Here is an 18,609-nt window from a genome sequence, read left to right as displayed (position 1 = left end):
AGATAAATTTTGATGGACATTTGTAACACGCAAAAAAAACACCGTTATCATTTTCCCAAGCATTAGAAGCGAGGCCAGGCAGTGTTGCAACCGACCCACATTATTATCGAACTATTGTTCACAGCTGTTCATTACAAATTAACTGAAAATCTCTTATCTAGCCTACATAGTGGCTGTCTTTGGAAATAGGTGTAAAGTATCATAAATCTACCTACTATCTATAGTATTGACTAATGACGAAATCCTTTATTTAATCCGAGCTTAGTAATTGAGAGCCGGTTTGTAGACGTCAGAAATTGTTTTTCTACAGTTCAAAAATACGTCAGTTCTATGCAATAAAGAATAATCGTTTCACCTACACGGATCTATAGATACGCCTCCTAAAGAGATGATCTAACTTAATAAAGATTTAAGTATAAGTATATTTCGTTAGAAATTGTAACAATGTTTAATTGTTTTTCTTGCGGGGACTTAGGGATAATATTATTGTCTTATAGATATTCTGAATTAGGAACTATTTAATTTAAAAGTATGACTATGGAATACTACCGTTTTGAGACTTATGTTTGACTTATGACTTTGAGTGCAATTAGCTGCATATCTCCAATATACTTAGTATGCACAATACAACAAAATCCAATATAAGAGTATGAACCGGACCTATAAACGCTGATCTACGTAGGTCAATTAAAATTAAATCTTCCAAACGTTATTTATGAAAAAATATTGACGCAAATGACAACAATGCTTAGTAATCCAAAAACTAGTTGTGATAGGTAGGTATAACTAATCAGTATTTTTATGTATGTTTGTATGTATTTTCATATTTGAATGTATGCATAAAATATACATAACTAAACACCTTTTTTTAAAAGATTCAAAATTATATTTATCTAAAGATTTATATTTTGCAAACTTCTACCACAGATTTTAGATATTTTTTCTTAATTTTACAGTTTTTCCTTCAAAATTTTCCTTATTTACGATTCTAAAGTTCCATGTGTGTAATGCATGTCTGCTCAGCTGTCTGACTTTGAAACTATCGGGAAACGAGCATCCCGGATGAGAAAGGTCGGTCAGATAACTGATAACATTTGCATTTCCTCGTGTTATGCCAAATACACCTTCGTGAACAACCGTGTTTTGCTTATTTACGTCACAACGCTAGCTTTAAGAACTATTTTGCATATATTTGCAACAATTTTTAATAAAACTCATTGACAAAAGTCATTGCCATTGCTGTATTTTTTGTAATACCTTTGTATGCAATGAACAAGTCAAGTCAGCAAGTTTCTCACAAGAAACAAGAAATATTAACAAACCAGTATTACAGTAGGTACCTAGCATGCTTAAAAAACTAACATTTTTGCATCTTATTTTATTTTGCAAAAAACCTCATTAAACTTGGTTGAGTACCAGCGACATTTTCCCCAAGATGGAACGTGCATACTTATTATAAATTTATTTATTTTATTTATTTATTTAACTGTTTATGTACACACACAGAATACAGAGAAAAAGAAAAATAGAACAGATAGTACAAAGGCACAGCTTATTTATTTTATTTATCTCCACAAATTACATGCTAAATTACAAAAGATCAGTTGACAACAATTTGGTAGGTACAGTTTGTAATTTGAATTAGATCTGGAGTCTAAACTAAGCCGAATATTAAAACTACATTGTACACAAAGAGCTCGTTCGTCAGTATTCGGCATCGGCCGAACATTATCGTGGCGGTGTCAGCAACCTCTGACGTCACTCACAGCTGATACCTGCGGATATAGGTCGTTGTATCTCAATCGACGAACTGACCTCTGACGTAACGCGACTTGCGAAATTTTACGCCTTTGTTAACGAAATTTCTTTTAAAAAATATGATTATATGGCTTGTCTTTTATGTCATCATCATCATCATCAGCCTATCGCAGTCCACTGCTGGACAGAGGCCTCTCCAAGTGCACGCCACTGAGATCGATTTTCGGCTTCTTATGTGTCTGTATGTATTTGAAATGTTAATGGATGAATAGAGGTAATAGAGCAAAACGACATCTAAGCGAGAAACGTCCACTGCTTGGAAATGGCCCATATTGTAGGAGGAATTATCCTATATAAAGCATTTTCACCATTTTACACAGTGGACTGTGGTTAGCTGCATCATATAAGTGCCTAATTAATCCATACTTAAATTATTTACTTCTGCTTATAATATGTAAATGTAAGAATATATTTAAATGGTCATAAAAGACATATTAACCTACCTGCATATCTACATCTTTTTTTCTGAGTACAATGACATGTGACTAAAGATAATTTTTTCTTTAATTTAAATTTAAATATTTGCATTTTTCCTCAAAAATTGTTTCACTAAGAATTGCCAGTGTTTCCTGAAATCGCTATAGTTACTCAGAAAGAGTTATACTTGTACCATATACTTACATTTCGATGAATCAGCTGTTAGTTCGTGGGACAATACCTTCGAACAAAGATGTTTACTTTCCTCACTATGCCGATCGTAATGTCGGTCTGTCTGTCACGACACGTGTTGTGTACACACATATGATTGTGTATGTAAAGTATCAGGTAGCTATCTTTATGACTGAATCGTAAAGCATGTATCTATCTAGGCATGTAGAGATAACAACAAGAATACTGGAGCCATGAAAGTATGAGTAACAGTTAAAAATTTCAATAGGCATGCTCAAAATATGTAGGTGTCATATACAACATGTATTATACCTAATTATATTAGTGTTAGCAAATCCAGGCTAAGCTTAAAAAAACATCCTTTAAAATAAATAAAAATATTTTGTATATAACTGTATTTTTATGAATAACAAGAAAATTATACTATTAAAAATGAGTCCAAATGTCAAAATTTTTCAGCAAGTCATCTGCAATCAGAGCCAAACAGTTGTTAAACTCGTTTCTTACAGTGTTATCGTGCGCGCGCGCATGTTCATGTATCACTTTGTGTACAAACGTGTTTGTTTTCTCAATTAACTTGCTGAGCTTTTGCGCAGTACATGTTCTCAGAGTTCATGTATTGTTTTGTTATTGTTTTTATACGGGTGTGTCTTTGTGTGACGAGATGCATCTGCGAATTCGATAAAATCTGTTGAGGGAGTGTGAAGATCAAGTTGCTTGCGTGTGTCACTCTTTTTAAAGTACACATACGTGTGTATAAAGCTTTTCTGGGACTTGACTCAATATTTCGGTTAGTTATCACTAATTTAGAATAGGCAGTCGCTCCTGGTTCTCAGCTACATCTGGTTAGACTGGAAGCCGTCCCCAACATAGTTGGGAAAAAGGCTCGGTGCATGATGATATTACTACTAATACTACAACTAATTAGAAATAGCAATTACACCACATATATTACATACCACACCACCACACCACATATACATATTGCCACTGTACATGTATGCTAATATCGTATACAAAAAGCACAAACACATAAATAAACATATAACAGCAAACCAACACCAACAAATTGCATGGCCACTCCTTCTTAATGCCAAGGTGAAGTTAATATGACTTCTAAAATATAATCCAGTTTAATATAGAAGCAACGCTAAATGCTCTTGTCACTTCAATACTCTTTATTAAAACGTGCAAAGTTTCAACACACATTTAAAAGCAATTAAATAATTCACGGTCATTAGTCACTTCGTAAGAATATCGCTTTACGTTCTTCATAATAATCATAAGTCATAATTATTTAATGACACCTACATCGTTTAGTATGCCTCGTTATAAAGATATTATTTATATCACTTTACCTATCTATTTATAGTATAGGCACACTTTATTTCAACCATGAAATCATCTTAGGAACCTAAATTAATGTGTCCAAAACAAAAAAAATTTGGTATGTAGATACTTAGTTAAACTTAGTATATAGACAATAATTAAAGTATTATCTTATCACTAATTAAGAAATCGTAAAAAAGGTTTTTTTTTTCAATTAATACTCAACCGATTAATTATTGTTAGTGATGGTGCAATTATGAACAGTGATCTTTGATACTACAGAATTGCTTCACTGATTGTATAAATATCGGTCAAAGTATGTATTTGATCTAGTTGCTATACCGATCACATTTCGATAGGAATCTACTGGCTTAACTAGGAGCTTATCAATGATATCATATATCTAACATAAAGGCCCAATTTCACGGACAATCTTTCTTAAAACAACTGTATACTTTGAAAATTGATTGTAATTTTCACAACGAACAATACACTTACTCAGATTTACAATTTGCTATTTGACTTTAGCTTGATCAAGACAGCAATCTATTAACCCGTTGTACCTATTTATATATACTCAAAATTTATTTTCTAATGAACGACATACAAGCAGTTAACAGACTTAAGAAAATGCTCCAAAAACATTAGAAACAGCTCAACCTCGCGAATTTACAACACGATTAGAACAAAATAAAAATTCAAGCTCGCCAATTAAAAATTACACGATAAAAGTACCTACAGCGTCTAAGTGACAAATTCAAGATTACACATAGCCTTGACGACTAACGACAGGATATGTGAGTGTTAATTAAACTACACACACTGGCAATTTTACTTGTCAAGTGCAACAGAACGTAATCTCTGACGTCAACAGAGGTTATCGGGGTTGAGACGAACCGCGGAAACTGTATAGGACCATGTGGGTCAAATTACGAGTAAATAGGTGGCTTTTGTATGCTGAGGAAGGCAGGTCAATATTTTGACGAATTACAGGAAATTGAGTTCGGCTTTTGTTTTTGGAAATGGCTCTTATCAGTTGAACGTCACGTGCTGTGTGGTCAAACTTTTATTGTTACGGAAGATATAGGAATAAGGTAGAAACACACGAGCAAATGGTTTTAGATTCGTATAACCTTTTTCTGTCTGCATACTTGTTGATTGTGGAATGCCGTTACTGTGGGTTTTTTCACGCTTATAAATACTAATGATTATTTTTCCGACCCAAATATCGACCAATAGAATTGCACCATTCGACGTCACGTGGTACAACCTACATGGTATTATACTGAAAATTTTTTGAATATTTTCTCTGGTCGTTGCTACGTCAAACTGACAGGTTGTGGCCGACATTTGGGACGGAAAAATAATCTCCCGAATACCACACGAGCTTCATAATTATCTGGCATTTCCCTCAAGGTTCCCTGCAAACAAATAAAGTCGTCAAGTTTTTCAGGAAAAATCACTCGCGCTTCGCGCTCGTTATTTTTTAACCTGAAAAACTTGACTCCTTCATTTGTTTGCAACGAACCTATCGGAAAATACCCGATAATTTTGAAGCTCTTGTGGTATTATAAGTGAAAATTTTCCCAATTGGAATAAAACTAAAGTGCTGGCACGTGGATAAATCCAGAAGACAAGGTCAACAAGTCAGCCTTAAAACTGCGGTTAGGTTCATTTGAATACAGATTTAAAAAACATAAACAATTACACATTTATTTCAAAAATATATTACCGGCAACGTACACAGATGAAGTTCTAAAATGAAATACTACAGCTAATTGGTCCAAAAAAATATTTTTATTAAATTCTAAATTCAAACGTCATTGTTGCAGGCAGCAAACAGATTCTCCATGGAGTCCACGGCCGCCTTCGACCTCGTCAGCTCATCGCCATCATGGGACCCTCAGGGGCCGGCAAGTCCACCCTATTGGATGTGCTGTCGGGATACCGTATCACTGGAGTGGGGGGTGCTGTGTTCATTAATGGTAGAGGGAGGATAATGAGTAAGTAGCTTTCAAAGTCATTTCTTTATGCTTCGATCTATTTATTTTAGGGATGCAAAATTTTTACTCGATCTAACCCATGATCGGGCAAAAGACAAACAAAATAGTTTGTAAAACAGTCAAGCAAAATAACGCAAATTCGTTAACAAATTCGCACGCATACTCATAATATCATTCATAAAAATGTAATGATGTATTATATATTATGTATTAGTGTATTATAATTTAATGTTATTATATTTAAGTATTGTATTTTCTATGGGCCTCAGATGCCTGATGCAAATAAATAAATAAATAAAAATGTAACTTGAGAAACGCATATTTTTTGTGACAAAAGAAATTTCTGAGTACCAAGCGTTGAACGCCAGGGTGCCACAAGGATCTGTCCTTGGCTCAAAAAAGAGACTTACAATTTGCCAAAAATACTTATATTAAAATACCAATTTATAATGCAAATAAATACAAAATGCACTTCATTAACGGATTGCATCAATAACTGATTAGATTGCGCTCACGCAGCTGTTATCGCGAAAATAATTAGCTATGAACCGGGGACCCGGATTCTAGACTGAGATAATGCTGGGTTAGATCTATACATTCATGTTGCATCCGTGATAAATAATTTATTCACGTGATGGTTGCCACGGGTGTATGTTATCTACCTTCGTTGATAATAATATGAGTCATGGTGTCTTCCAATGTATGTATATGTCAATTTTAGGACCATTTGAATGACCTTTTTTTCTTAATGCAGATTTTGGAGGTCTAAATATAGAATTTGTTATGCAGAGAGGTTTATTAGCAGATGCAGAATATTATTTTTAGTTGACCTCTAAATAAACTGTTATTTTATTCCCTTTCCTTTTACAATATCAATTCAATGTTCAATAACTTAATTTGATGCAACTTCAAGAGCTCTGTTGCCAAATTAAAAAATAATGTTTTATGTGTATGTAGTTTACGGACAAATTATAATATGTTCTGATTACAATTTTTTTCCTAGGTAGGTATTGTTTGTGCCTACCACAGTAAATAAAATGGAATCGAAAATGGCATGGAAACGAATCGTTTTGCTAGCGAATGATTGTATACCATTCGTAAGCAAATAAAATATTTCTTGTTTATTAAAACTCGCCACATATCGGTACTTAAATCCTATCTTAGTTGTAGTGGTTTAACTACTACTGAGTTCTGTGGTAACCATGACCTAGACAAGTTCTTGAATCGCACAGATCAGTGTGAAGCGAGTGCAATCGATTCTCAAGATCGTGTTACATGTCAATCTCGAATGCACGATTTCATATCGATATGACAGAGGTGATATTCATTTTGTCAGATTATTCGATAAGTTAATCGGATAACTATAAATCAATTTAAAAATTTGCGAGGAAGGTCTTAGTGTCAAACTGGTATTTTAGAGGTCTTGAGTTTAATGCTATGATATTGTACACATGTATGTAGTAGTAAATAATCCATATTTCATATTTTTTATACGATGGCGAGGTTGTTTGGGTGAAAAGATATGATATGATTATGAACTAGATTTCTGAGCAATTAATGGTAGGTAATAGGAGAGCGCTAAGTAGATATCTCCCATAGATACAGCTTCGATAAAATGTATAGTATGACTGAAAGTGTAATTTTGCCGTGACTATATTTCAATTTTATGTCACGGGTCGAATTATACATATAAGTTGACAAAATCCCAAAATAATAAAGTCTCCTTTTCAATAATTACAGAGAGATTCAAGAGGATGTCCTGCTACATCCAACAGGACGACAGATTACAAGGCTTGCTCACCGTGGGAGAGAACATGAAGTTAGCCGCTGATCTCAAGCTGCCGACCAACTTAGACAAATACGAGAAAGGAGAAGTTGTAAGTTGAATTTTTAATGAGAATATAGAAAAAAATATGTATAATTTTACATGTAAATATGTAGGTAAATCATTATGTTAACAAACTCATAAAACTGACAACTTTAATGTCTTGTATTCTGTCGATCTTATCTTTCGTTTTACGACCTAAATTCTAGTTTTTTTTATTAACAATATTAGGTAATGAATTTAAATAGTAGGTAACATTTAATTCATTCGTGAAAAATAATTAATATGATAACAGTACTGTTATCTGTTTAGTTAAAAAAAAATGATTTTGTTTTAATTTTACCAATCATGGCTTGCATTCCAAATATTTTGAAACTATTCTCCCGATTGACAGGAACTACAATAAACTTAGGTGTATGTTCACAATGTGCTCAAATAATGCAAATATTTAACTCACGTAGGACTTACAGCCAGTTTCTTCATCAAAAGTTAAAGCCAAAGTAAAAGTCAACGTAATGTCTAAAGTAAAAGTAACGGTTAAATTAAATTTTTCTATGAATTTTGCTGTGACTTTAGCCTTGAAAATACGAATTTGACAGTTACTTTTACTTTAGACATTACTTTAACTTTAACTTTTGATGAAGAAACTGGCCGTTAATGGTCGCATTTGGACATGACTTGGGTATTTATTTTGATACAATTTGTTTCGGACATAACGAACGTACCTACGTATGTTTTCTTTGTGAACATGCATTGGCACTTGTTGCATTATTAAGACAAAGGAGATAAAATTAAATTATAAATTTAAAAAAACCCCCGACCCAAAAAAAGTACGCAATAATTATGACAAAAGGTTAAAAACGCTAAACCCTATAAAAAGCAAAAAATAACTTTTAACACTAGGTAAACTACATTTTGTCGTGTCGGGGGACCGCTCTAATTCATTACTTTAGATACGTGTTTTTTCTTTAAACGAATGTTGTAATTAGGTAGGTATCTTTGATTTATGTAAGTATTTATGAAGGTAGAAAGCGGTCCCCCGACACGTCAAAATTTAGTTTACCTAGTGTTAAAAGCTTTTATAGGGTTTAGCCCTTTTTCATATTTTTTAAATTATAATTTAATTTTATTTCATGCTTTTTAAAGGAGCTCCTTAATTTTTCCTTCTTTCATTTAATTTATTTTATCTTAAGATGGGGTCGTTATATGCGATCTCGGCCAAAGGAAGCTGTTTAACAATCCTCATGACAAACTGGCTCTGGGAGAATTGCACAGATTGAGAAACAATAAAGATTAACCTTTGGACATTCTAGATTTTCAGCAAAAATATAAATCGGTTTATCCGTTTCATTCCGGCATTCCAGGGTTTCATCCGCCACATCCCATTTCCAGCATCAGGTTCTCGTCAATCAGAAACATGAAGAGAACTCGTCAAGACAAATTCAACGAGCCCAAACTCGATGGGTTTACTAAAAGGCAGTTCAGGGTTACGTCTCCTATCTTCGTGCCCTAACAGCAGACCAGCTCAGTGGTTCCAAAAGACATTAGTGTTTCCAATTTCAGATCCCACATACACTTGCAAGTAAACTGAGCGTGTAACATTCCTATCACATCTAGCAAACGAGCTGATGACCTTGAAGACCTGAACCGATTTCAACCAAACATAGCTAAGAACACTCCCGACTGACATACCTTTTAAACAAAAAAAACCGCATTACAATCGGATCATCCGTTTGGGAGCTACGATGCCACATACACACACACACACACACACACACACACACACAGACACGTCAAACTTATAACACCCCGTCGTTTTTGCGTCGGGGGTTAAAAACAAAAGACTTGCAAAACAGCTTGTATTTATTTATTGAAACCTAAGTATTTGTAGTCCTCTCGCCGTAGTACAGTCAACTTCAGGTCAGTGGTAACAGTTTTATAGGAATATCGTACTTATTACTATTGAGTTAAGGTGCATGACAGTTACCACTGATGTGCGGTCTACTGTACCTAGAAACAATAAAAATAAATATCTATTTTGTTCGTTACCTTATTTACGAAACTATGCTAACTTAAAAATAACTTCACAAGAAATAAATTCATGAATATTACAATATTAACCACACAATAACTTTTGAAGTTTTGGTTACAATTGAGAAATTGGCTTCCAAGTAAAACTAGCCTCTCAACTTATTACTTGAAAACATACCTGTTAAAATAACACATACTTAATATAATATACTGTTGCATGTTGTGTGCACAAAATTACATACAAATGCAGAAGTTAATGACACTACGGTTGGTAACCCAATTTTGGCAAATTGCATGTTTTGCAAACGCGTTACGGTAAAAGTGTGCATGTGTGTTTATTGCAAGTAATCAGTTATAAAACATTTTCAAATGCAAAAGTATTGAGTAATAGGTAATTTTAGCAATAGGTAATGTAAACAAATAGGCAGATAGTTTGGGTGTGTTATTTTACGATTACTTTCAAAATAAACTATCAACCAATGGGCCAACTATCGGCCGACAGTTTAGTCTGCGAAATCTCTTACGGTATCAATATCATCGTACTACAAATAATGCTACATATAATACAAATTCTACACTTGCAAGTAGAATTATTAATTAACTGCCTATTTTCCGCTTTTATATCCAAGCATCTAGAGATAATTACTTCTAAGAAATAATAACCCGGATAAAAACAAATGCCCTTCAGTCTATCAAAGATTAATGACAATTACAAAGCTAGATAATTTAACAAGTAAGCAATTAGCAAAAATAATTTTGTCATTTACAATCACTTTTATTTATTTATTTAATACAGACAGGAAGAAAAATAGAAAAAGGCACAGCTTACTTCATAAGAAATCTCTTCCAGCAGACCCATTATGGGAGAGTTAGAATCATTTTCATCATTTATAATCACGTTTAAAGTAAAGAGAAGGATGGCATGTTAAACCTAACTCAATATATTATGTACGTCTTTTCAGATCGAGGATATCCTAACAAACTTAGGTCTGTACGAGCACATGAATACGAGGGGTGCACAGCTGTCAGGTGGACAGAGAAAGAGGCTCTCCATCGCGCTGGAACTCATCAACAACCCACTGATCATGTTTCTGGATGAGCCTACCACGTAAGTAGACTTCTACCTACATGATTGTGTCTAAGAGAACGCTGTATAATACAAGCCGACCTTAACATAATTGGGAAAAGGCTCGGTAGATGATGAGAACACTATATAATTAATATCGGATATTAGTGTGATCAGGCTCATAAATCAGTAGGTATGTAGGTAATCCACACATTGCAACGATTAAGTGTCGGACCAACTGAAAAGTATGATAGGATTCACGATTACTTTCAAAATAAATAGTTCACCAACCATCGGTTGCTTAGCCTGCAGTGTGTGGGGTCTCTGCTTAATTCATTGGCTACGTGCAACTAAATTCTATGGACCCATACTACACGAACTTTTGCGAGCAAGAGCTTAACACCTAGATAACTTATCTATTTGAATCAATCATGTAAATACTCTGTAATCCCCCCTAGCTACTTGTTATCAGAAGAAGGTCGAAATTAGATAAAGGTCTATTGCAAATATCAGAAAAAACATTTCTTTACTGTCAATTAAACAAAATCATTTTCTCTGGTGTCGTATTCTGTATGGTAATTGCACGTGCGTTCTATTTTAGGGCTAATAGTTAATATTATAAATACAATTTCCTCAATACTTGAACTTTTACCCCTGTGTGCACATAACGATAGCAGCAATATGCACAAACAGAGGTTACACGTGACTATATAGAATGGGGTCACCCTCCTTGTAAAGTAAACTATTATATTTATTAATGAGGTTCATATCAAAATTGACTTTGAATACCTATATTAGGAATAGGTAAAAGTATTATTTAGAGAGCCCACACTATAAATAAATGTACCTCTAGAAATGAATGAGTGCACACATTCTAGCTCAGTCTCTTCTCTCATACTGCATAACCGCGTGGTGTGGTGCTTGTGCAACGGAATTCCTAAAACTTGAAAGAGCGCAGCGAGCTGTCCTAAAAGTTATGTTGAACAAACCGCGAATGTACCCTACGTCCCTTTTACACAGTGAGTCCAAAATTCTGACGGCAAGACAGCTCTTTGTGCTTCAAGTAATTCTTAGGAAACATAAGTCTCTGAAGTATGACCCACATCTTTTTAAAGGCAAGCGACGTAAAACTCATGTTTGCCCTCTAGTACGTCATAAGACAGCACTGGCTGAACGACATTATTATGTTCTCTCTGCCCGTCTATACAATAAGGCAAATATGTACCTTAGTATATATGCATACTCTCTCACGAAGTGTAAAATATTGCTAAAGGACTGGCTCCTGACCCTTACATACAAACAGACGGAATGTCTATTAACTCCAACTATATAGAACTTTGGTTTATATACTTGGGGTATACTACTCACACTCCCGATGCACACACACGCTTAAACCCACACCCACTTACACCCACACACACGTACACCCACACACCCTTACACACACTTAGACTCAGGCTTACAATTTTATTCTATTTTAATTTATTTAGTTTTTTTTTTTACTTTTATACTCTTTAAAATGTATCCGCAACTATTTTCCACTGGCTTACACATTAGGCTCTGTCATAATTGTCAAAATGATTGCTAACTACCTGACACACTAAAGACGAAAGACCCTGTCTCCTGTAATACAGTTATTCAACTAGTACAGGCTACAGGTGCTCTTTTCCACTCACTAAGTCATGTACTACGTAGTTGTATTAAGCGATTTTTGTTGTGGAAAAAGAAATATTGTACCCTGTTTCTTGGATTAATAAAGTTTTTAAATAAAGTTTTAAAATAACAAGGTATGAGACCATAAAAGTTTTATTTGATTCGTGGCGAATACCAATTCAATGTCCAAATTAATTTATTACTATCGTACTTGTTGTCTCTAATTATACAATAGTGTATTAATTAATCTTATTTTTCCCAATCCACAGAGGTTTAGACAGTTCTTCATGCACACAAGTGGTCCAGCTTTGCCGGAGCCTAGCGCACCAGGGTCGAACCATCGTGTGCACGGTACATCAGCCATCAGCCTCACTCTTCGCGCTATTCGACCAAGTATACGTGTTGGCAGCTGGAAGGTGCATGTACCAGGGCACCACGAAGAATTTGGTGCCTTACTTGGAGCAGGGTGGAATACCTTGCCCAATTTATCACAACCCTGCTGATTATAGTGAGTGTGCTTTTGTTTTTGGATAAGTTTTTCATGTGTTATGTAGTCCTGGTAGTTCTGTGACAAACAGACAGACAGACGGACAACAAAGTGATCCTATAAGGGTTCCGTTTTTTCCTTTTGAGGTACGGAACCCTAAAAATGGATGGGTTCTATTTATTGGTTGAAAAGAATACGAGGTACATAGTTTATTAAACGGTTTTATTTAGCTCACCCCGTTTGTTTTATTATTTATTCATTCTTGGGTCAAATTTAGAAATTGAAATTTCAGTGCCTTCCTATTGTCAGATTGATCTGAAATTTGGTACACACCTTTATTTCCGATGACAAAACAATATAGTAATATCAATAACATTGTAAATCCAATATGGCCGCCGGCACAAAATGGCGGATAACGTAGATTTTATCAATCCCATCAATATGGGTATCAAATGAAAGGGCTCAACAAGCAGAATACAATATACTACAAAAAAATTGAAATCCAAGATGGCGGCCGCTACAAAATGGTGGATAACGTAGGTTTTATCAATCCCATCAAAATGGGTATCAAACGAAAGTTCTCAACCAGTAGAATACAATGTACTATATAAAATTAAAATCCAAGATGGCGGCCTCTACAAAATGGCGGATAACTTAGGTTTTATCAATCCCATCAACATGGGTATCAAATGAAAGGTCTCAACAAGTAGAATACAATTTACTATGCAAAATTGAAATCTAAGATGGCCGCCGCTACCAAATGGCTGATAACAATTTTTTATCAATTCCACCAATATGGGTATCAAATGAAAGGGCTTCACAAGTAGAAAACTGTCAGTAGGTAACTCCAGCGGGGCCCAATAGGGCCAAGGCCTGCCTGGGCTGCGAGATTGTTCGAAAGAGTTACCGCGGCCCTGGTACATAAAAGGCCTACGACGGAACAAAACGGTTTTTAGTCAAGAGTCTGGCACTCCCTCACCGCTGCTGACCCACAGCAGGAGAGGTCATGTGATGATTTTTGGGGTCGTTAAAAAAAAGTATCTGGAAGGGCTATGTATTGAGGAATTAGATTGTAATAAATTGTCAGGTAAGAGACCGTGTAATAATGATGCACTTAATGAATTAGATAGAATGAGGAATATTCGGTAGGCATTTTCATTAAATACTAAAAACTAGAAAATAAAAAATCGGTAAAAAAACTTTTAAGTTAAACGGTTTTATCTTATGTGCACTGAAAACTAGAAAATAAAAAAATTGTTACTTACCTGTCAACCTACGTAGGTGGTCCCGGTCATATTAGACTAAAATAAAAACGTGGGGCCCTCTGAAATCCTACCTATGGCAAAGCATATCTTTATATTTTGGTAGATCATGAGCTCGGCGTTCGCTGGTGAAGCCGCTACGGCTGATTATTGACTGTCAAAATCTCCAGTTACGATTATAGTAAGTCGATGCAATCCACACCTATTATACCTCTAGAAGAAAGTACTACAGCAATAGTTAATGGGCCCCACGTTTTATTTACCAATACGAGGTACATAGTTTAATTGAACGATAATAAAAACAATTAGTATTAAACCTCCTCTATGTTCAACTGCTTCAGAGTAACAACATAAGAATGAATACAATCACGAAGGTGACTTATGTAAAGCATTAAAATCAGAACCAATGTAATCCGGTATTTAATTATTTGTCTCTTTTATCCTCAGTAATCGAGCTATCATGTGGTGAATACGGTCAAGACAAAATAGACCTGATGGCCAATAAATCTGAGAACGGGCGAGCTTTAGACTGGTTGGATGATCACCAGAATATTCCAACGATGGAAGGTCTTCGTAAGCTGCTGCCACTGAGTGTACTGAGAGACACGGAGCCAACAGGAGGAGACGAGGAAACCAGCCAATCTAACCAGCTCAGAGTACTGATCAAGAGAGGCTTTATGAAGGCTAAGAGAGATGCGGTAAGTGCTAATACTTTGTAGCTTTAAATCGTACATGTACATGTTTCTAGATGCCTGAAAATGGGAGATGGTGTTTCTCAGTAATACTATCAAGTACTTTGGGGATTTGATGGATTAGTCTTATATTTAAATATTACCCAAAAAGCAGTGCATAATTGTTGAATATAAGCTAGTAATCATAGTTTTCCTGTAGACCAGCTTATATGGGTAATGGTGAAAGAAGACGTTGAATCAATAATCGTCTAATTTTGATTCCAGACGATGACCCACTTGCGTCTGATCGTGAACGTGGTGGTAGGCATTATGTTGGGGAGCCTGTTCATCAACGCTGGTAACGAGGGCTCCCGAGTCATAGAGAACTATAACCTGCTGTTCGCGATACTCATGCACCATATGATGTCTCCTATGATGCTGACTATCCTTACTTGTAAGTATATAATAGTTTCCGCATAAGTATATAATAGTTTACATTCAAGTATAGTAGTTCAGTATTTCACAAATCAATTATCTTTATCCACTTAAGGATAGGCAGCCAGAAGAAAATAAAGGCTTTCAACTTTCTTTAGCCCTTCGTCAGCCTTAGCCAGATAAACACGAGACACATAATATAGATTCTCTATTGTCTTGTTATTGTGGGTATATGAGAGGTCAAAGAATGTTTGCTGAAACGGCATCTGCAAAGAGAAATTATGTTTTCTGTGGCACTGGTTCAGATAAAGAAATATTTTTGAGATGATATCTTGTTCTGATTTAGAATGTAAATACTTGCATCTTAGTTTATTTGTAAAGTACTTGTGCTAACCTTTTCTGTATCAGATAACATTAGCTTATGATCGATCATTTCTGACCGCGATACTGTATCTTATAAAACGTTTTGTTTACATTGTGCTGTTTCTTTGTTTTCAGTCCCCAATGAGATGTCGATATTGTCCAAAGAGCACTTCAATAGATGGTACTCCTTAGGATCATTTTATACGTCTATAACAATCGTCGATCTACCTGTATCGGTAAGTTAACATTGTCTACCACTAACAAATGAAAAGATATAGAGTTATCTTTTACACCTTAGTTATGGTCCTTAATTCCGTCTCTGATCTAAAACCGTTGTCAGTCGAAGATGTATCTATCTATGCAAGACTATATCTCATAACTACCATCATCATTACCTCAGGCCCTCAGGCCGTAGGATGTCTACTGCCCCATCTTTCGCTAAACGGACAGGTTGAAATCGGCCCTTGGACACCACACTTTTCTAATAGAGAAAATAATATATGGAGTAGTCATAATACGCCCCATATAAGTCTTCATAGTCCAAAAAATTACATCATTCAATCAGTAAGTCATCTAGGCAATCCTGCAAAATACTCATAGCATGTCCTTACCCATTCCAGATAGTAGGATGTGCAGTGTTCAGCGTGATAGTGTACACGATGTCGTCACAGCCGCTGGACATCGTGCGCTTCTCCATGTTCTTCGCCATCTCGCTGTACACCGTGCTGGTGGCGCAGAGCTTCGGCCTCATGATCGGTGCTGTGTTTAGTGTTGTTGTGAGTATTATACTAATTTTAATTTCGTTGGGGTGTCAGGTATAATTATGTGACAAAATATAGGTAAGAGTTGTTTGTGATCTGGCAAACCTTACGATTAGCTTATATTTATTTTTTGTTAGAGCATCAGTTGCAAAAGCAAAATAGTGACTTGATAGTGATCTTACATACTCCTAATTAGATATTTCAAAGTTTCAAGTAACTAAAAATTAGAGTTACAATATAATAAGTAGGTGGTAGGTAGTTAGGTGATGTGTTTGTGGCATACTGTCTCCTAGTGTTTCTAGGAGTAGCAATCCTATATTTATACAAGAAAAAAACTGACTGAGGCATCTATGTAGAGATTCATAAGTAAAGACTTCGCCACAACACACTAATTCGTATCTCCTATTTTATTTTCCAGAACGGCACATTCTTAGGCCCAACGCTGTCAGTACCGATGATGATGTTCGCTGGTTTCGGAGTCACCCTCAGAGACTTGCCAGCCTATCTCCGCTGGGGTTCCTATGTGTCGTACCTGAGGTATGGCCTGGAAGGATTCATCGGTGCCATCTACGGTCTCAACAGGCCTATCCTGGACTGCAATGGGGCGTTGTATTGCCATTACAAGTGAGTATATATTCATAGTTAACTTAGTAGTAACTTGAGCAAACGTAGTGATTAATGTTATCCTTCTTCGTGAGAGAGGAGGCCTTTCTCAGTAGCGGGACGATAAAAAGGCTGAACAAAAAAAAATGATTACTCTGTGATGCATTATGTAGTTATGTAATAAATTGTGGTGTGCAACCACGGTCTAATCTTAATGGTCTTTAATTATGACGGGTTTTTATCTCGCGTCACAAACATGTTATTTTTTATTATGCTCCTGTAAATTCCGGTCTTAATCACTTTAATTGGTCTTATTAATGTTTTTTTTTTTTTTGTAAAGTCACTGAAAAATTAAGATCATGTCAAATGGGTACATGGCACTTTATTCAGAATTTCTTGGTTCACTTGTTTCAAAAATTCCATGCTCGCAATCCACATTCCTAACTCTATCCTTTCTTTCACAGGCATCCACGAACCTTCCTCAACGAGGTAGCCATGTCTCCCGACCAGTTCTGGTGGGATGTTCTCGCTTTGTCCGTCTTCGTGGTAGTCCTCAGGATCGCAGCCTTCGTACTTCTAAAGTGGAAACTGGATGCCGTGCGGTAAACATCGTCATGACATGATGAGGAAAGTTCTGGGAGTTTGTAGTTTTAAGTCGGAAGAGAAATTGGCTGTTTGACTGTTAAAGAAAAAAGCTTTACGAAATTAATATTGTTTGATAAAGCGAGAAATCATTCGTTCCAAATGTGCGTTTACGCATCTGTATGTCGATTCATGACAAAACTACAGTGAGTACTAAAATTATTTGAAAAAGGTCATGTTAAAAACTGTGTCATAAAAATATTATTTAAGTGTCAAAAATAAACAGAGCTGTGATAAGTTTCCAAAATATTTCGATTCTTTTCAGTTATTTGACCGTAATTTCTTATTTTTCATACAAACACATTACTGTGCTTTTCTTCTTTATTTATATTTTTAAATTAAAGGCTGTGCGGTCTTTTGTATGAGAGCATTTTATGACGTAAAACTTTATAATATTGTAGCTTTTGGATTATGATTAGCTTCCAATCAAAGGGTGATTATTAAATGAATATATTTTTGTAATTGAAAGATTGAGAAGATTAAAATTAAATGTCTATTTATCCTCTTGCATACATAAAAATTTGCTCGAAGCTATTGACGTCTTCTCGCACAATTTTTGTAGGACGTCCATACGTTCGAAGATTCCCATTAAATCTTTCCTAATCATAATAGGGTAATATTAGTGGATAAATGTAATATTGTTGTATGACATGATATCGTACCTACCAGTTTGTAGGAAACATATGTACACAAATGTTTTGTGTTAGTTTACTTGCCTATGTTAGTTGCTCAATTAGGTATTTATTTGTAACTAGACGTAGATATATAAACTTATAGGCTGTACTGAACTATTATATATGTAGGTAGAACTAAGATTATAAATGGTGATAATTTTTGTAAATATGTTTTTTGTAACATTAAACTTTTTAATTTTGGTATTTTTTTGTTTCAATTTCTCCCCTCTGATTGCTTACTTATCAGTGCCGAAACTGGGTCAGTACCGACGTTGGTACCCAGGCACAGGGTAAACGACACATAGTGTAGTTTATAATATGTGTGATGGGTGTTGTAAAAGGGCAAAATGGCAAAGTTCGTAAAACGAACACATTGA

At 35.2% G+C, this 18,609-nt stretch overlaps 1 protein-coding gene across 1 annotated transcript in view; it reads left to right on the top strand.

Annotated features, from left to right (window-relative positions):
- The window catches only part of LOC110384345 (ATP-binding cassette sub-family G member 1), a 33,696-nt gene extending 15,260 nt beyond the window's left edge, over window positions 1–18,436 (top strand). Inside the window, exons 2-11 of the mRNA XM_021345584.3 lie at window positions 5,589–5,759; window positions 7,500–7,636; window positions 10,578–10,723; window positions 12,604–12,842; window positions 14,531–14,781; window positions 15,040–15,208; window positions 15,688–15,788; window positions 16,173–16,328; window positions 16,732–16,937; window positions 17,381–18,436. Coding sequence (XP_021201259.3) covers window positions 5,589–5,759; window positions 7,500–7,636; window positions 10,578–10,723; window positions 12,604–12,842; window positions 14,531–14,781; window positions 15,040–15,208; window positions 15,688–15,788; window positions 16,173–16,328; window positions 16,732–16,937; window positions 17,381–17,522 — 1,718 coding nt within the window. The 3' untranslated portion in view covers window positions 17,523–18,436. The remainder of the gene's footprint in view (window positions 1–5,588; window positions 5,760–7,499; window positions 7,637–10,577; window positions 10,724–12,603; window positions 12,843–14,530; window positions 14,782–15,039; window positions 15,209–15,687; window positions 15,789–16,172; window positions 16,329–16,731; window positions 16,938–17,380) is intronic.
- The last annotated feature ends 173 nt before the right edge of the window (window positions 18,437–18,609 follow it).

This window comes from Helicoverpa armigera, chromosome 13 (assembly GCF_030705265.1).
Source record: "Helicoverpa armigera isolate CAAS_96S chromosome 13, ASM3070526v1, whole genome shotgun sequence".
In the NCBI taxonomy this organism is placed as follows: domain Eukaryota; kingdom Metazoa; phylum Arthropoda; class Insecta; order Lepidoptera; family Noctuidae; genus Helicoverpa; species Helicoverpa armigera.
Note: the sequence above shows the minus strand (reverse complement) of the source record. Positions and strands in the feature narration are given on the sequence as shown.